Source organism: Cantharellus anzutake (genome assembly GCF_015039405.1).
Source record: "Cantharellus anzutake strain C23 chromosome Unknown EI90scaffold_53, whole genome shotgun sequence".
In the NCBI taxonomy this organism is placed as follows: Eukaryota; Fungi; Basidiomycota; class Agaricomycetes; order Cantharellales; family Hydnaceae; genus Cantharellus; species Cantharellus anzutake.
Genome location: NW_024067003.1, coordinates 26,477 through 40,793, shown reverse-complemented (window position 1 = coordinate 40,793; position 14,317 = coordinate 26,477). Strand labels below are relative to the sequence as shown.

The following is a 14,317-nucleotide window of genomic DNA, read 5'->3' as shown; positions in this document are numbered from 1 at the left end:
ATCCTCCCAAATTTTCATAATAAAAGGATCATGCATTAATGAGATATCCAATAACGGGAATAGCGACATCAAAAGTCCGAGCTCAGGGAAAAGACGATGTTTGCGTAGGATCCATAATTAAAACATACAACGAAATTTACACGGAAATTATGAAAAATGGGGAACTATAGTTATGCAAACTTTCAGCCCAAACGGTCCAGCCGTTGTGAAGTTATACCCATGACGGGAATATAGAAATCCGCATCATGTTTAATGACACGTGAGGGTGGCGATGTGCAGGGAACCGGCCATCAGAACCGAGATCTGCACTTTGGCAGATTCCAAAGACCAATTTCCGTCCAAATAAGGAAGAGCCCAGTCAAAACAAAGCATGGAAAGTGCAAAACAACCTTAGATCATGAGGGAAAAATCTGAAATAAATCACAGAAGTCATATGAAAGAAATAAACACCTGCACATATCATAAATCCCGAACAATTAAACGGAAACAGCGCCTGCATATGAACGACGATGGGAACGATGCATGTGATTACCAAATGTGCGCGCGAACTTTTGCTAACTCAACAAATACCAGGAAATAGGACACAACCTTAGTACCATTGGAAAGGTGGGAATAAATGAAAATTTATGATACCAAGAACGTGAGAAAACATCCAGAAATGAATGAGATACAAGGACATGAAGTTAGAAACCTGAAAATGCGTGGGAAGACAGCTTCAAGAGGTCCAGAGTCCTAAATAAAATACATAAAAATATGATATCTTCAAGGACGACCTACTATAACAATGAACAATACATATGGAGGATCAGGATGTGATAATACAAAGGGGAATCAGGGAATATGAATGAAATTCACAAAAACCACTAAACTATGACGGACCATGGCAGGAATTTTAGGGAACGATATTCTAATGAAGTGGAGAGCTATAACACATTCGTTTGAGTAATTCCTGACTACTAGCAACTTTTTCTTTCAGTTTTAAACCTGAATAATTCACTCATTTACCTTTTCAGTCTCATTTTAACTAAATGTCACTAAATAAAAATGGAATAAATCAGCTGAAGGTCTCAGCACAGCCGTATGCATAGTAATGCGAAGTTTAAATTCAGAATCATTGAGTCATAGCAAATTTAAAGGGAATTTGAAATAGGTAACTGCGACAAATGCAGTGCAGCCAAGTTCTAATTAACCATTAAAATAGCATAGGCAAGGGAGGACAATAAGGATTCTAGGCGCAGTCTGACCGCAGTAGAACCGCAGTTCAGCACAGCAAAAGTGCAGTAGAACTATAGCGTGAAAATTCCATTTTTTATTCAGTTTGAGAAAAATACACTGTAAATAAATCCTGTAAATAGAAGGTAGAGCATGAAAAAGGAAGGCAACCCAAGGAGTATAAAAGGGGGACCCTTTCTGCGACTTTTTGCCCCCCTTAGAGAAGTAAGAAAATAGAGTATTATTTTTCTCAAGCATTTCTGGTTGTCACTCCAGCGCGAAAAAGTGATATACAGTTAAGATTGCCACTGTAGTAAAAGGCAGCAATTAAGGAGAGAAATATTAAGTAAATATTTCAACAGGAGAACTGGTTAACACTCCAGATTTCAAAGTGTAAACACAAAACAGTCATCTTGCTACTGTTAAAACAAGCAACAAAATAAGACAAAAATAAAACAAACCCAAGCGACACTCCAGACACAATCCAAATCCATTAACTGAATAGAATCTTTGAAACTTCACCAAGTAGAAGATTAAATTCAAGTTAAATCCCAAATTAAACAACGCTACACAGAATTACACCTAGACAAATTAAGAAATTTCAATAAAGAAACAGCTCCGCAGGGCTCGGTTTATCTGTAAGTCAATTCCCAGAAACTTTAGACTAACCCATAAAAATAGAATTAGCCAAAACACTCAGATTGGTACTATATTTACAATAAATAATACTAGTACACTTCCCCATCCTAACTAAAGAACCAGGGAACAGCTTGGTGGTGGTCTCGTTTGAACCTCCCAACTGACCTTCCTTCGTTCTTAGATGATTTCGTCCCCTCACTGTGTGCATCGATGATATTTCCTGGGAGGATGACGGTTGCATTTAACGATGACATATTTCGCTGGGACATGAAAAGTGATGGTCTTGGCCACATCTGATGTACATACATAGTATTTTATGCACAGGCCCATTGACAGCGTACCAATGCGGAACTGCATGTAACTCGTGTCCCAACTCAACGCAGGGGAGCAGTGGCAGGAGGTGGGGTAGGATCGTTGAGTGCAAAGGGCAAACCTCTGCATTGGCATGTCAGCTGAGAATGGAACGCAACGTCACAACGGCATATCATGAGGGCAATGTGACAAGGTGGGAGGAACCGATGAGGGATGCCTGCATAGAATGCATCGGGATGGAGGAGAGAGATGAGCACCGGGGCCGTTGGAAGGATGTGTTGCGGACATAGGTGGTCACAGCAGAGTGGAGGGAAGATGCAGAAGGATAAATGCGACCATTGCATTGGCACTGCCAGTGGCGCTGCAAGAGTGCATGTGGAGGTGGCCATGGCACGGTCATAGCAATGTGTGGATGACATCGGGATCAACAATGGATGGGGCAGCAGAGCGGTGGGAGTGTTGTCGCATGCCAATAAGACGGACGCTGAATGCATTGGTTCATGAGTGGGGTCTCAACATCTGAGCCCCAGGCTCATAACAACCTATGGGACTTGCAAGATCTGCAGTATTGTCGTCTATTAGTTAGATTGTATGGTGGAACAGCTCCTGAAAAAAAAGGGTTTACATAAATGGTTCCATACATGCGTTACTCGCTCTATCACATGTTTGATTACAATAGAACATGGAACAGGACCACGGCAATTCAGTCTAAGCCCACAAGACCTGCTACTCTGTAGTGGGAATTATATACACAACAAAATAAAAATAAAATGGGGAGATGGAGGGATGGGGGCTCCGGTTGATAGTTTTGGATGGGAGGCGGTGCTGAAGGATGGGGGAAAGGTGAAGGGGGTGGCGGACTTCTCGGCATTTGTGTTTGCAGAGCAGATTGTGGAATAAACAAAAGGAAGCGGTTGAACGGGGGAAGGAGGAAGGAAGTCCCCCTCGTTGTTGAGCTGTAGACGCGCCTGCAAGGGGACCCTTTAGACGGTCGTGGAGAGTGCCCCATCGGACTCCGATCAGGGTGACTCGTAGGGAACACATATAGTACGCATCAGGGGCCATAGCACACTTTTGATGGGTAATGAACGCAAATTGTTGAACAATGGGAAAAGGGACTCACCTCTAGCATCTCCCAGCCATGTGTTTCACGCCTCACCCATGCAAGTCCAAAGCCCGTCATGTGCACGTCAAAAACCAAGTGCCAGGAGCCTGTTTGGGATGCCCAGGTCGCACTGGGACATCAGTGTTACAGGTTGAACTGGTGTGGGGGCCATTCATGCCACCCCTTGCCGGGTCTGTCCTGTTTCCTGGTTTTCAAATGAAGACCGGGGCACAAATGCTCCCAGCGATGAATGCAGTAGGTGTTAGAACTGGGCGAGGGTGGACGATTCTGGAGGGGAACTGGAGACTTAGCAAGGAGGGACCTTGGCCTCAGCAACTCAAGTGGAGCGCTGTGCCATTGCTGTTTGTCCATTTGGTCCATAATTTCATAGGAGGCGAGCAGGAAGTCTCTAGGGGGCATATCAGGTCGATTTTAGACTAAGGGACTAAAATGAGTATGTACAAGCGCTGATATATAATGGAGAGGGCAAAAGCACAAGGGAAACAAAGGGAGTGTCAGGGCGTGGGAATACGTTACCGTGACTCGCCGTCGGTGACCGTTAAGGTCCGCTGCTTTGGCATAACAGCCCGTCAAGGGCAGGGATGACAATCGCAGTGGAAAGGGGTTTCGGCTTCAACGACTCGTTCGTGAGCGTTGCGCCTCGTACTTGACATGGCCCCGATATTTCAGGAGGCAGGAGGTGCGACTGGGTCAGACAGAGAGTGTGGGGGGGGGGGTAACCCTAGTTGATTTTCGAACTGCAGTATGAGGTAGTGTACAACCGGTATTTAAGTATAACGGAATGAATGGAATTAAGTCACCAGATCTCACGGAGATTGCAGGCGGGGTTAAGAAGAAACAAAAACAAACAAAGAGTGTGGGAGAAGGACGGCTGTGTACGGCCGTCAAGAAAAACAAGCGTGATAAAGAAAGACTCGTAGGCCTGTGATGGGCCGTGGAAACAGGTAGTGGTGACTGTCATATCCGTGCATACCCGACCCCGACCCGACTTCCGGACCTCCACCCTCTTCACCTCCGGAGTCATAACCTACCGCTGCCGTTCTGATACTCACCTTCAGTCTTGGCAACACACCCCTCCTCTTACCTCTCCGACCCTTTCTCCGTCCGCTCCGATACTCATCTCGGACCGAACATCGCCCCACTCGCCACCCTTCCTACAACTCCGCTCCCCCCTCACAACACCTCCACCCTCCCGTCATCCCCCTACGCTTCCCCCGTCCGTTCCGATACTCACCTTCGGACCTGACTACTCTCCTTTCCGCCACTCCCTCTTCCTTACCTGTCCCCTCTCTCCTCCTTCCGTTACTCCTCTGCCACCCTTCCGCCAAGTTACGACCGTCCACCGCTGTTCCGTACTTCGCACTCGGACACCGTTCGTACCTTACTCCGAGCCTCCGTCATAGTCCCTACCTCGGACTTTGACTCCACCTCAGTTTTAGTCCATTGCATTGGTGACCTCATACTACATAAACACCATTGCCAATATTCCTCGGACTTCCAACCCCGCCTCCATAACCTCCGTAAGCTCCGCAATCCCAGAGCTTCACGGACCGCCTCCAGCACTCTCACCATTTGTAATGTATTTCTCACAATTTCCCCTCATCCCTATTTGGACTACTGCTTCTTTCTATTCTAGCCAGTTAGTCATCACCCCCACTTCCCCTCATCCTCCTGCCCCTCTGGGCCTCGCCCTCTCTACCTCCTTTCGGACGTATCACAGGTCTTGCCCTATGACCTTCGGTACCGCTCCACTCCCTCTACCCTTTGTTCCCGTTCGGACATCTTCATTCCGATTCGGTCACCCTTTGTTTTCCTTGTGCTTTTGCCCCTTCTTTATATATATCGGCGCTTGTACATACTCGTCTGGTTTCAGTCCGAAAACGACCTGAAATGCCCCCTAGAGACTTCCTGCTCACCTACTGTGAAATTAAGGACCAAATGGACAAACAGCAATGGCACAGCGCTCCGCTTGAGTTGCTGAGGCCAAGGTCCCTCCATGCTAAGTCTCCGATTCCACTCTGGAGTCATCCGTTTCTGCCCCGTTCTAACAGTGATGGGGAAGGGTGATGGGCTTGTTCAGGCGGTGTCGGGCGGGTAGCGGGGTTGACGGGGTCGAAGCGGGGGAGGGAGAAGGTGTGGGGAGTGATCACCTGACCGTGGGAATTGCCAGGTCGTGACAGGGAGTCCGAATCAGAATGAAGGCATCCGAATGGGAACAAAGGGATGACAGAAGCAGAGCGGTACCGAAGGTCATAGGGCAGAACCTGTGGTACATGTGAAAGGAGGTAAGGAGGGCAAAGCCCAGAGGGGCAGGAGGATGAGGGGAAGTGGGGATGATGACTAACTGGCTAGAAAGGAAGAAGCAGCAGTCCAAATAAGGGTGAGGGGAAAATGCGAAAGATACATTACAAGCAGCGAAAGTGCCGAAGATGATCTGTGGAGCTCGGAGGTTGTGGAGGTTATGGAGGTTACAGAGGTGGGGTTGAAAGTCTGAGGAATATTGGCAATGGTGTTTACATAGTATGAGGTCACCAATGCAATGGACTAAAGCTGAGGTGGAGTCAAAGTCTGAGGTAGGAACTATGATGGAGTCTTGGAGCGAAAGTACGAGCGGTGTCCGAGTACGGGACAGCAGCGGAAAATCGTAACTTGGCAGAGGGTTGGTGGAAGGGGGTCAGAGGGAAGAGAGAGGAGAGAAGAAAGGGGAGAGGAGTGGAGGAGAGGGAAGGTGTCGGGTCCGAAGGTGAGTATCGGAGCGGATGGGAGAAGGGTAGGAGGGTGATGGAAGGGTGGAGGTGTCATGAGGAGGAGTAGGAGGAGTGAGAGGAGTGATGTTCAGTCCGAGATGAGTATCGGAGTGAACGGAGATAGGGTAGGAGAAGGACAGAAGGGTGGAGGGTCACGAGGGATGAGGGGTGGTGTGGTGTCAGGTGTGGTGTCAGGACCGAAGGTGAACATTGGAACAGACAGCAGTAGGGTAGGACTCGGGAGGTGGTGAAGATGGAGGTCCAGGAGTCAGTTTGGGATCGACTATGTACAGATATGACAGTAGGCAGGTGAGGCAGTGAGGGGTTTTTGTTTGCATCGTCAGACTCTGTTATGACTCACATCGCTCACCCAGGTACTGGGCTCTCATCTGTCTCACCACACAGTGAGAATCTGGTTAACTCTATAGACAGATTAGTACTCGATACCAGCCTGTTCCCTTCATCGCCAGTATGCTCTCACAAGCACCAAATAGCTGCCGATCCCACCACAATTGTCATTTGACCTATGAATGACTAACCCCTCCATCACTGGTACACTCATATAAGCACCAAGTACCCATTGACATGAACACAGACCGTTCACCAAACAAACAGTCTTATACCCCATTACCGGTACACCCATCTGGGCACCAAGTGTCCATCAACCCAACCTCAAGAAGCTCCCTCAAGGAGCTGGAATCCCACTCGTTGCTGGTACGCCCATCTGGGTGCCAAGTACCTGTCAACCCAACCTCAGGAAACTCCCTCAAGGAGCTGTTATATCACTCGCTACCGGTACGCTCCCTCGAGCACCAAGTACTCATTAGCCTCGTGCCCTCAACTGGTCCAGCTTGGGATATCCCCTTTACTTGTGATCCTATACATCCGCGCATGGTATGCTCATGTAACAAGCGCCAAGTATCCATCACAGCAGACTGTCATTCACTGCGAGGTCCCAGCTTTCTGTCAAAAGCTCTAAGGTTATCGGATGATACTCATTACACGACTAGGCCACCCTACATACACAAGGTTGACGATTCCAAGTTGTCTATAAGGATGGAAAGAAATGGATTACCCAGAACCCATTTCTTTAACATTGGTGCCCCAACCCCAGTCTGACTAGATCGCACCATGCCACTAAGGACGCTGGCTCAATCAACACACAACCATGATGCTTTGGCATCATCCACACAAGACACCCCCCCTACCAGGTACCCGACTCCACAGCAACGTCTTCCCCATGGGGTGATGTGCGAACCTCGCCTGAAGCCGTTCAGAGGGGACGAGATCTCACACTCATCATAGAGGCCATCAGAGAGTTCGAGGGTGGAGTTTTCAATGATCCTGACACCCCCATGACCAAAATCCGTAATTGGCAGAGGATCATGCCAGCCTGGCTCGAAAGAGAACTCGTCCCTGATGACAGTGCTAAGCCAACACTGCAATATCGGCTTGCACCCCTAGATTGACTAGGATTGACTGATATGTTCTCGAAGATTTCAGTGTTCACGTGTCTGGCCGCTGCCACCAATTATGCCACAGGCCAATTCGTTATAGACCCACATGGCAATTTCTCACTCATGCTGGCTGAGAAGGGCTGGGCATCACAGAAGGAATTTGATATCGTATGGCACTTCCTTGACCAATGACTCAACGCCTTTGAGAAGCACTTTGATTCCATAAATAGAGCTGTTGACCCTTCTTGGGAGTTTGACAAATCGTGGCTCAGTGGTTTCAGGCTGGCCAGTGTGCCACATACCACTTTCACTGATCAGGAATCGATCAAAAGGGCTTGGTCCACAGAGATTAGGCCTACCTGCGAGTCGACCCGTGAGATGCTGGGTTGGGAACTAAACAGTCAGCATGAACCAGCAGTCGATGAAGTCACCTTCATACATCAATGCCAGCAGCTGCCAATAGAGCTCCCTGCTCCCAGGCCGAGTCGCTGCAGCTATGTTACACAGGGATGAAGGGATGGTACCAACGATGGACCGTCCCCATGAATCCTATACGCTCCACAATCCCAAGAAGGATCTGGACTATGCAGAATTTGTTCAGGGCCTCAAGGGCAGAAAGCTGGAGGTGGGCCCTGCCAACGAGAGGTATCAGAACAATAGGTATAGACCTGGGCCCAATACAGGTCCCACCCACTCATTGTTTCGAGACCCTTTCACCCCCATAAACCTTGGTATGGAGCCAGTTAGATCTGGACCCCAACCTTGGCCACAATATCGCCGAGTGTCAGAGACCAGGTTGAGACGAGGGAATGTCTCCATGGCGGAGGGCTTCAGCCTCAGCGACTTATGCCAGGAGCGCTGTGCCAAGTAACACGTCCGCGCCCTAACTTACTAAACTGGCAACCAGAACTGAAGGGGGGTAAACTCTAGTTGATTTTATTACTGAGGTGTAACCTATGTACAAGTTGAGTATATATATAGTTGCAACGAGGGCGGGTCCGCAAATGGTGGAGCAGAGCTAACGGGGTTAGACATTAGCCGATTGAATATTACCGACGAGTCGGGTTATGGGGTTAACAGAAAGGTAGGTGATAACCCAGAAACAGAAAGGAGGGATAGGCCCGAAGGTGGGCTTTGCAGGGCAAGCAAGTGTATTGCCCAGCGGAGGCGGGGGTGCGCTAGCGGACGTTGGAGCTGTCTGGAAGCCTTCAGGGCTCCATACTTAGGGAGGCATAGGTAATAAATTGAAAGGAGGGGGTGGTGACCATCGAGGGGTACCGAGGGGATTGCAGAATACGGGAGCTCCAAGGTTAGTGAAGAAGGAGTGGAGGTAGACCGGAGGGATCGGAAGTCAATGGATATGACACTGAGGCAACGAACCACCACAACTGCCTGCTCCTCCAGACCCACCTCTACCCCAGGGTGGGCCACCTCCACACAACTATCTGCCACCTCCATCAGGAGGTCAAGCAGGTGTGCCTCCTCCACCACTGCTCCTGCCAGGGAGTCAGGCAGGTGCACTGCTGCCACCACCATCGCCTGTGCCAGGAGGTCAGGCAGGGGCACCTCCACCTCCACCACCTCCAGGGCCAGGTGCTGTAATTCCTCTCCAAATGCCAGGAATCAGGCCATACCTCCCATTTGACCGGATGCAACCTTACATCGATTGTAAGTACACTATGTCAGATTTCCCCAAGTTTGATGGCTCAATCGACAGTTATATAACCTGGTGCAGTACATGCCGAAATTTAGCAAGACACTTGGTGGCCTTCACCCAGCAAATGGCAGGGGTCCTGCCTGAGAGGTTCAAGGGAAAACTCACGGACTGGTGGACTACTGTCCCAACAGCCAACAAGCTATACTTCACTCGAAATTGGGAGGCTCTACACAGTTATATATTACACTACTTCTTGATGCCTGCATTCATCGACAAAATACGAGAGTGTTACCACTCGTGTCGATACCGTAAAGGTGAGGGTCACACAAGGGAGACACTGCTCGATTTCGTGACATGCAAGTTGCAATTATTGTGCACTCTCTACCCTTTGGCCAATGTACCGAGTCGGGTTGGGTTCCACCAAAAAAAAACAGGGCAATTGGGGGGTAGTGGAGCAGTGGTATGGCGCTGGAACTATCAAATATGCAGTGGCGCACACGCCGGTCGGGTGGGAGCCCCAGTCGAATTGTACCGTTTTTCTCAGTACTTGGGCGCCAGATGGGGTGCGCGTAGTATCCCGATGAAATGCGAATACGGGCTCGCTAAGACGGACTGGACAAAGGGTGGCGAGGAATTTAACCGGGTGAGATTGGGGTATGGAGTACACGGTGTGGGCCCGTGGCGAGCGCACGGTGTTCTTGTCTAATTGCACTGCCGTTTCTCAAGTCGCTCAAGCGCAGGGTTTCGGGCGAATGTGAATACGAGTCCACTAACACGGATTGGATGAAAGGGTAGCGCGCAATTGGGGGGTGCAGAAGGTCGAGGGTGGCAGAAGGGTAAAGTTGAGGTTCGTGTCTGATTGCGCCGTTTTGCACGTCGTGTATGCGCCGCTTGGTGCATGATGTCCAGAAAGCCGAACCTGAGTACGAGACCACTAATAGGATTGGACGAATCGACAGTACACGATCCGGGGCAGGGGTCGCGACAATGTCCACCGAGTGGGATTGTTAGTGCCGTTTGATGTTAATAGGCGATGCAAAAAAGTTGGCTGCTGTGCCAGGAATGCCTAACCACAGGCAGTGAGACTTACAGGCCCGTGCACGAGTAACGCTGTTGGGTATCGGCCGCGTGATGTAATACACCGTTTGGGTAGGAGAGCTGATTGGGGGGTGTATGAATGTCGAGTGTACTACGCGGGATCAGAACGGGAGGTTGGCGTTGCAGAGGGTGGGCCAGAAGACCAAAATAACCGTGATCGCCAGCGGTGTTGAATACAACCTCTGGCCCTCGTCAGTCGGATATCTTCACGGTAACCGTGATTCACTAGCGACGCGCGAAGCACCTCTAGTCGTCTGCGGTTAAAGATGAAGAGAAGAGCCCTCAATGATGTCTAGAAAGTTTTTGTTAGCTGCAACGCCGAGAGCAAACAGGGAGAACACGTACTGGAAATGGAGTTTTGGGGCCGACAGAGCTGGAAAGGATTGTGTGTGGCAACCCTGAGCTGTGGAATGGAGTACGACGTTTACACACGATGTTAAAGCTGGGTGGGATCGATAGATTTTGGGCGCTTACCGGGACGTGTGGACGTAGAGCCGCGATCAGGGGTTGAAGTCGTATCTGTAATGTAATATATGTTATATAGTATAACAATATGACAATAAATTCGGAACACTGGCGTTGATCGACGCGCACATCACGTGCCTCGGCTTTGGCCGGACGACCGTTTGAACTTTGGTTGTATTGGTTCCCACGGGATGAGTGTGGTCAATGCCGTGGTCACTGCTCCCAGTTGTCGAAAACTTGTCGAAAGCACTACGTATCCATCGAACCGAAAAAACTCGGTGTTAACGTGATCCCCCTGGAATGAGCCAATCAGAGAGCGAGAAGCGGTCGCCCGGCACGACCCGCGCTATTAGAAAAACAAAAAAGGTCGCGGCAGACCATTCATTGGGCGATCCAGTGCCGTGCTGAGCGCTTGTCTCGCTCTGCTCAAACAGGTACACCCCAGGGGGGCTGTACTTGGCCATGCAGCCACCAGCTCAGGGAGCCTGGTTGCATCGTGCTGAGCAGACCTTCTCCATTGTTTTGTGGAAGCTCGAAGCGCCTGCATGACCTTCTCAGTACAGGTATGTATAAGAGATAGCGCCGACGTTATGACTGACTCAGGCCAACTCAGGTCCATAACTACCACTTCCGTGTTACCTGGGATCGTAGCGAACAAACGATCCCAGTCATCGCAAAAACGCAATATGGTGACCATCGCACCTTTCCTCCCGTCGTCTCTCCTTACTACCGGACAAGCAATCCCCAGAAACTCATTCAAGCTCGACGACCCAAACACCCTCTTCGTATACTCGGACGGATCCCGATACAAGGAAGATGGCAAGATAAAAACGGGCTTCGGCGCCATAGGCCACGCATATGGCAAAGTCGTCTAAACCCACCCGCATCGTCATTTATGCAGACAACACTGGTGCACTAAAACGCGTCGTTCAGAGTAAGCCGCGTAAGGCACAGGAGTTAGCCAGGGACTTCAGGAAAACCATGTGCAAAGTCCTAACAGACTTCGAGGAGTCGAAAATCGCACTGCACTGGTGCCCAGGCCACCTCGGTATACCAGGGAACGAGAAAGCCGACCAACTAGCAAAGGAAGGGGCCAAACTCAGACCAGCTTGACCGAACTTTAAATCCCTCTCATACGTAGAAAGTCTACGCAGAGAGAGATGGAAGAAGCCTGGACACACGACGAACACACGGAACCCTCCGAGGTCGGGTTTCTATGCGGCGAACCAGCTAGCACCCAAACTCAGACCCACGAAACGGTTCAGAAAACTCGACCGAAAAACCTTCAGCCGAGTCCTCCAATTTCGAACAGGACACGCCCACATAGGAGAATACTACCACCGCTTCAGCCTCACGTCGGAGAGCAGAGCCTGCCAATGCAGGAAACCGACACAGACGAGGACACACATTCTGACGGAACGCCCCAGGTCGAAGAGACATAAACACCTACTAGGATGCGAACCAGACGAAGTTCAACATGCTAATTGGCAAAGTGAAAGGCATAGAGAGACTCACGTTTTTCATTAAAAAGTTCAAGACAGGCGACAAACGGAAAACCAACGATGACGGACACATGAAAAGGGATACCACTCCCGGCCGCGCGGCACATAGAACAGACGCGGAGTAGGAGATGCTGGGGATAGACGGACAGACATAACTGCTTTTTATTTTATTTCTCACTTTTAACAACACGACAATACCCACGGACACCACAAACCCCGAGGAACAATGACACCCGAAGATACCAACCAGAATATCCATCATGTATAGACATTCCCCCCATGTACGCTACGGTGTCAGGATGGGAAAGCCGCACTGCCACGTCATCACGAGGCCGCGGGGCATTAAGATAGAGTTATCATCATCATCACCAGACGAGCAATCTTCTTGTGAGGTACTCACGAATAGGGCGATTCATTTGTGTTGGAGTGGTAGGCCGGACGAGTTTTCGTACAGCCACATTCCCACGTCCGAGCGACGAACTCGCCCGGACAGCCACCTATTGTTTCGGACTAATCCGTGCCAGGCCACATTCATTTGAATTGAATTCTTTTCCCCTCAGTTCTTCACGCATATCGGCTGAGACTGAGCTTCACGCTTCTAGTCCAGCTCTGAAGTCAATAGTCGCACATCAACAGTTTGGAGGATTTAGTATTATGTGTTGGAGAAACCGTGTGCTATGGGAAAGAGGCCGGACGAGTTTTCGCACAGCCACATTCCCACATCCGAGTGAGGAACTCGCCCGGACAGCCACCTATTACTTCAGACTAATCCGTGCCAGGCCACGGATATATTCATTCATTTGAATTCATTTCTTTTTCCTCAATTCTTCACGCATATTGGCTGTGACTGAGCTTCACGCTTATAGTCCTCAATTACCGCGCACCAATATTATACCATACAATGTACCCCGAGATCCTAGCAGACCCCTCATTCGCTTACCACAATTATTCCGTCCACGACATGATTCATCGCGCATTCGTTTGAGCCTATGCCATGGATGGAATGAATTTTCTTTTCAACGGGACTCCACGCCTGCCATCATCCCCCATCGGAGGACCGACTGGTATCTCCCTCATGGTTGCAAAGGATACAGGATGCATGGAGCATACAGCGACATCGCTACTGGAACGGATATATGCCAAGTTCCCTGGCCTGGCCTTGCCTGTATCTCCATGATTGGTACGACCCCAAGGAGATCGATCGGCGGCTGAGTTACTTGGCGGATGCACATCTGGACTTCCAGATCAAGCTTATGATGGAAGAACTTTATCGAGAGGATACTGAGGGAGGTTGGCTCAGAGGGTAATACAACGAAAAGAACAGGATGCAATGGGATGGCGCAACACGGGGGAGGAGGTGGGAGGACGACATAAAGGCTGGGAAAAAGCAGCGCGATGCGAGAGCAAGAAGAAACTTAGGTGCCGACGGGTAGTCTGAAGTGCACACGTAAGTTCCGTCCTGCTGCAGCGAAGTAGGATTCGCCAGTCTGGAAGGTGCCGACGCGAAGGCATGAGCGCTGAGAAAGTGGGAAAACACGTAGGCAGGCCTCCAGCCACTTCGTAATAATACTACAAAAGCGGATCAAATGAACAAATAAATTCTGTCAACTCCGCTACAATATCGCTCATGTGCGGGAGACCCGGAACAACGCTTGATGACTAAGCTGCATGCTATCAAAAAACTGTTTGCTTGATATTTGTATATAACGTCTTACCGATCTATATAATTCCCTGCCCCATTGTTCGGAACGGCAATTTGGCATTGTTGGAATGAGATTGGTCTCCTGATATAATTCTTCCTATGAACAAAGACGGCCTAATGGCAATAGGGCTGCTTTGGTGTTCTCATTTCATGAGACTAATCAGGGGGTAGCAATTAATTTGGCCCTGCTGGGCCTTTGATCCGCTGGAAGCGTCACGCTGACTGCTTTCTCCATTCCTACTAGGGCTTGGTTTCCCTGCGTCTCCATCTCAATCCTCGTGATGGCTCGCGTCCAATATGAGGGCAGCGATTCCGAGCTGGATGATTCCATATTATCACCATCCTTTGCCGTCGGAGGTGAAATTAATGGCTCGTCATCGTCTTCTATATCGCCCACTGA

At 49.7% G+C, this 14,317-nt stretch overlaps 1 protein-coding gene across 1 annotated transcript; it reads left to right on the top strand.

The window, feature by feature from the left end:
* Nucleotides 1-6,621: 6,621 nt before the first annotated feature.
* Nucleotides 6,622-7,505, top strand: EI90DRAFT_3019106 (uncharacterized protein; the record flags this gene model as incomplete). Its single annotated transcript, XM_039057308.1, has 2 exons — nt 6,622-6,831; nt 7,248-7,505. 2 exons carry the CDS (start codon nt 6,622-6,624, stop codon nt 7,503-7,505), a joined length of 468 nt encoding a protein of 155 aa, XP_038912204.1.
* Between the last annotated feature and the right edge of the window lie 6,812 nt (nt 7,506-14,317).